We start from the raw sequence: 1859 nt of genomic DNA, 5'->3' as shown, positions 1-1859 counted from the left end.
GGGGGGGGTCACACATGAGGACAACCTGGAGGGGGTTCATCTCCATGTGTGTGTCCTCCTCACCCCACTCCAACTTCTCCTTCATCAACGTGGTGTAAGTTCATCCAACGCTTCTTCTTCTTCTTCTCCTAATTCTTCTGCTGGTTCTTCTCGCCGGTGATTCCGAAGATGCCGATGAAGATGAGACCTGATACAAAACCGTTGACCACATTGTGGACAAGGAAATGGTTTCTCACCTTGATGAGCTCGGCGATGTTTGGACAACGCCGAACCGTCAGCGAATGTTTTCCCACAATCTGGACAAGAATGTCTGATACCGGCGTGACCACGTTGATGTTTCTGGAAGTGGAAGGTACTGTTGAAACTCTTGCCACAATCTGGACAGATATGAGGTTGTCCACCAGCGTGAGTACGTTGATGACGATAAAGATGAGATGTTCTACCAAACCTTTTCCCGCAATCGCCGCATTGATACGGTCGTTCACCGGTGTGGATCCGTTGATGTCTTTCCCAATGTGAACTCCATGAAAAACTCTTCCCACAATCACCACAACGATACGGTTTCTCACCACCACCACCACCATCACCACCACCATCATCACCGTGGTGGTTACGTCGATGACGGATATATTGAGCGCGAGAACCGTAAGCTTTCCCGCATTCTTCACAACTCAAAAGCCCATCGTTTAGATGAAGACGTTGATGTTTCACCAAAGTTGACCCATCACCAAAACTTTTCCGGCACAAAGTACATTTATAAGGTCGTTGACCTTTATGGGTACGTTGATGACGATCAAAATGGAGGATGCTACCAAAACTACGTCCACAATAAGTACAGATATAAGAGCGACCACCGGCGTGGGTACGTTGATGACGGTAGAGGTGAGAACTTCGACTAAAACATTTCCCACACTCAGGACATTGATATGGTTTCTCACCGGTGTGGACACGTTGATGACGATGGAAATGAGAACTCCAACTGAAGCTCTTCCCACAATGACCACATTGAAAAGGTAAACGACCGGTGTGGAAACGTTGATGGGTCACCAACTCTTTATTCCTTCGAAAACATCTCCCGCATTCTTCACATTTATATGGTAACCCTCGTGGACGTGAAGATGGATTCGGTGGTGGAGATGGTTGAGCCAGGTGAGATCGTTGATGTCGGTAAAGGTTGGAACTGACGTTGAAGCTTTTACCACAGTGGAGACACAGAAATGGTTTCTCACCCGTGTGGGTTCTTCGATGTTTGCTGAAGTGGGAGCTACAACTGAAGCTCTTTCCACATTCTCCACACTCGTAACTCTTCTGCAACACGATGATGCTCTTAAAATTGGAGAAGGTACCAGCTCCTGATCTGGTTTTACCACCACGACGACCTCCTGTTCTTCCAGGAGAATCGATTTGTTGGACCACGGTCCAACGTAGAGTCTCCCGTGTTGGGCTTTGTTCACCTGATGAACCTTCTTCCACGTGACCCAACAAGGTGGTTGTATCCAACTCTACGATCTCGGGGTCACCTGTGGTTGATGTGTCCATCTCGGGGTCACTTGATGTCCCTGAGATGACAGAGAAGAGGTGGGGTCAATCCCAATGGTGGGCTTGGAAACCACCTTCCCATGGGATCATCAATGGGACACCCCATAACTTGGAGCTTCTTGGTATGTCCTTGGTTATGAGGTCTTGGTGGGTCACCAGAGTTGGAGGTCTCCATCCTCTTCTCAAGGATGAAGAATGCCCCCCCCCCCCCCACAATTGTCCCCAACACTTACTCTGTGTCACGGGGGGGTCGTAGGTGTCCTCTTCTCCATCACCCCCAAAAATCACCGGCTGCTCCGGCTCCGGCGTCCCCCAGGGAT

The 1859-nt window shown here is 49.4% G+C and overlaps 1 protein-coding gene across 1 annotated transcript; it reads right to left on the bottom strand.

Moving 5' to 3' along the window:
* Positions 1 to 128: 128 nt before the first annotated feature.
* On the bottom strand, positions 129 to 1539 carry LOC104528338 (zinc finger protein 501-like). The gene is made up of 2 exons (XM_029086044.1): positions 237 to 1539; positions 129 to 187 (listed from the first exon to the last, which is right to left on the bottom strand). The coding sequence occupies exons 1-2, from the start codon at positions 1537 to 1539 to the stop codon at positions 129 to 131; spliced, it is 1362 nt and encodes a 453-aa protein (XP_028941877.1).
* Positions 1540 to 1859: the final 320 nt, after the last annotated feature.

This window comes from Antrostomus carolinensis, unplaced genomic scaffold (genome assembly GCF_000700745.2).
Source record: "Antrostomus carolinensis isolate BGI_N321 unplaced genomic scaffold, ASM70074v2 scaffold34577, whole genome shotgun sequence".
Classification (NCBI taxonomy): Eukaryota; Metazoa; Chordata; class Aves; order Caprimulgiformes; family Caprimulgidae; genus Antrostomus; species Antrostomus carolinensis.
This window is presented reverse-complemented; position numbering and strand designations above follow the sequence as displayed.